At 45.8% G+C, this 2,885-nt stretch overlaps 1 protein-coding gene across 1 annotated transcript; it reads right to left on the reverse strand.

Annotated features, from left to right (window-relative positions):
* Positions 1 to 520: 520 nt before the first annotated feature.
* Positions 521 to 2,548, reverse strand: LOC109419418 (NSFL1 cofactor p47). Its single transcript, XM_019693658.3, has 5 exons — positions 2,306 to 2,548; positions 2,046 to 2,209; positions 1,356 to 1,988; positions 1,161 to 1,295; positions 521 to 1,039 (listed from the first exon to the last, which is right to left on the reverse strand). The coding sequence occupies exons 1-5, from the start codon at positions 2,405 to 2,407 to the stop codon at positions 907 to 909; spliced, it is 1,167 nt and encodes a 388-aa protein (XP_019549203.3). The 5' UTR covers positions 2,408 to 2,548; the 3' UTR covers positions 521 to 906.
* Positions 2,549 to 2,885: the final 337 nt, after the last annotated feature.

The raw sequence follows: 2,885 nt of genomic DNA on the forward strand, positions 1-2,885 counted from the left end.
CGTTCGTCACAAATACATTCAAAAACATCTGCCACTTCGCGAAATCCACGTGCTTTTGTTTTTGGCGGGAACACTTTTTCTTTTGTTTTGCCTTGCGACTGTCATGCGGCGGTATGCCTTGCGAGCGTACGACCGCCGTAGGACTCTAATAAAAGATAAGCGCGACAATACAAGGCACCCAGAGTTTCATCCCTAGCTAGCTAGTCCGCAATTTTATTGCCTGCAATTCCACAATGATATGGTACACAGAATAATTCTACACTATTCTTTACATTCAGTTCCTTCAGTAGGGTAAAGCACTCCCATACTAGCTTAGAATAACATTCAAATGTGCAGACTGCCTTTAAAGCTGCTTGACTGTTCGCATGTTTATATTTTATTTTAAGACAGATGGCAGCACATTCCAAAATAGCTTGAATTTCAGCTTGAAATACCGTTGACCATTTGCGCGAATTACCCAGCCTTTACCGTGCCACACATCACCACAAGGATTTGTTCGGATCAAAAATACATCTCTTACTATCGTGTAAGCCAGTATGTATATATACTAATTCATTGAAATTATAAGTTATTAGAATAGTGTGAATCACGCATCCAAACAGATTCTCACCGGTGATTTTTGATGATCGGGTTCCTATGCTACTGTTTCAAAAACTCCAGAGAGTAAGCTTGAAGTGAATGATGTGAGGCCTTATAGGCACTTACCACCGACATAACTAAGAAGAGAAACGGATTTCGATTTGCACACCTTCAGTCTGAACCACTCGCTGTGCTTTGCCTCGCTTTCGAAAAATAATAGTACACCGCTGACATGTGCAGCACTCCGACAAACAGAGACTTAAGGCCGAAACACCATGAATGAAACTCACCTCTACCTACACGTTGGCATCTGCAATGACCTAACTACTACTTCATACGTTGCATTATCGCCGCATTCAACAGGCCCGCATCCTTCAAGCTTTGTGAGCCATCGGAGAGCTCCTTCGGGGGGAATGTGGTCATCAGAGCGAAGTTTTGTGTTGCGTACTGCGGACGAGCGCTGAAATAGGGGAAGAAGATAAATAAAATAATCCATAGTAGTCGTATCTTTACATGTAGCCAATTCTTAAAGTATAATTATAGTCGTTTTTAAAAGTTTGCACATTTCCGTATTCACTTACTTAGTAATATACTGCCGTACGTTATCGACGGTGTGGCTTTGGTTGAACCGAGCCGACAAACGGGATCCATCGGCCAATCGAATCTGCAAATTCGTAGTCGGTTGACTTTCATCCACCTGCAGGCCGGAAGCTGCCCTGAAAATTTTAGCCACCGATGTTAGGTCCGATTACCTTACGATATATTCTACCACTTACTTCTTCTCATTTTCCTCGCTGTTGCCGGCAGCTGCCGACGCACTTTCCACCACATTGGGAGCCGGACTGCCCAAAGTTTGGCCACTCCCCCCAAAGGCCCTGAATGGCGCGGAACGTTTCACATAATCCTCGTGGCGGTTATCCTTGAGATCCAGGTGAATCATGGTGGGACCCTTGGAACGCAGCTCGGCCGGTATTTCTCCGCGCATAATCGATTCAAAGAACTCCTTATTGGCTGGGTCCTCGTAACGACGCAGTTCCCCATCGTTGATGGAGAAACCTTGGCGCCAGAGGGTCAAGGTGACGACTTCATGATTATGGTCCGTGTCACGTCCGGATGATCTTTGCCGATCCGGAATGGCCTGATGGTCGTTGTCTGTTTGCCCTAATCTATAGCCGGTTCCGACATATAGCGAGGAACTGGAACTTGGACTCGCTTCGCCTTCGAACGTTTCCAGATTACCCTGCTGGGCCGACCGGAATATCTCCGAGACATAGTCTTTGATCGGATTCTTCTTCGGAGGACCCAGGACCTGCTGGCCGGAACGTTCCGAACCTCCAGCGTAGAATGCTTGTCCTTGCTCTTCATCATCCTCCGACGATGAATCATTCAGAGAGGCTAGTGTAGCAAACCTGAAACGAGAAGATTCGTCAGCGAGATTAATTTCAAAGGGCACAAACTATGCATACTTGTTCGATTTCGGTGCCTTCTTAGCCTTCGATTTGGCATCCGACCGCGACAGATGAACCGAATCCATCGGAACGTTATCGTCGTCTGAATCGTCATCATCATCTATGGGTATGGCTGGCCGTTCGCCTTCATTGTCACCCTCGTAAAAGCTGGACAGTGCCACCTAGAATAGAATCACATCAAAACACCACGTAATCCGAACGATCGCATCACAAATCACAATCCCTTTTGTTATGCCCGCCCGTGACTTGCCACTTACCTGTAGTTCTCCGTTGGCTGCCTCCAAGAAGAATTTGGCTCTGTCCTCGGCCACTCCGGTGACGTCGGAAAACTGTTTGATCAATTCTTCCCGATCGGCCATCCTCTCAGCAAAGTGGGTACAGTAAAATCGAGGATTATTCCGGTAAATGGACAACAGAATTCAAACGAACACAGCGCACTTATTTTCACGCAATTCCGCGATGATGCTGCTGCCGTCGTCTGATGATGATGGATGCGGATGGGCGCATAACCAAAATGTCAGAAAGAAGCGAAACGAGAGAAAACGAAAGGAGGAACAGAAAAATAAATGTCATGCGAATACCGAGAACGTGTTCCAGGCAGCGTTGCCTGGCAGCAACCAGACAGGAGTGTTCTCAAGCGAAGTATCACGTTTCTCGGAAATAGAATTCGATTTTTTAAAAAATAATTCTAGATTGAGTTTAAATAAGGGCGAAAGTAACATGATCGATTTCTCTTCATCGACTCTCTCTTCTGCAAATTAAAGTGACAAGATGCGAATTCAATCGAACTTTTTTACACTTAGACGCTAGATTGCATCGCAACCTAGCGATTTATGA

The sequence above is a fragment of the Aedes albopictus genome, chromosome 2 (assembly GCF_035046485.1).
Source record: "Aedes albopictus strain Foshan chromosome 2, AalbF5, whole genome shotgun sequence".
Taxonomy (NCBI): Eukaryota; Metazoa; Arthropoda; class Insecta; order Diptera; family Culicidae; genus Aedes; species Aedes albopictus.

What these genes read in the sequence shown, in the direction of transcription:
- LOC109419418 (XM_019693658.3), bottom strand. Translation starts at nt 2,407, where the DNA reads ATGGCCGATCGGGAAGAATTGATCAAACAGTTTTCCGACGTCACCGGA. An exon ending in AAGGCACCGAAATCGAACAA is followed by an intron (nt 1,989 to 2,045) that starts GTATGCATAGTT and finishes TTCTCGTTTCAG; the next exon opens with GTTTGCTACACTAGCCTCTC. An exon ending in AGCGAGGAAAATGAGAAGAA is followed by an intron (nt 1,296 to 1,355) that starts GTAAGTGGTAGA and finishes TAAAATTTTCAG; the next exon opens with GGCAGCTTCCGGCCTGCAGG.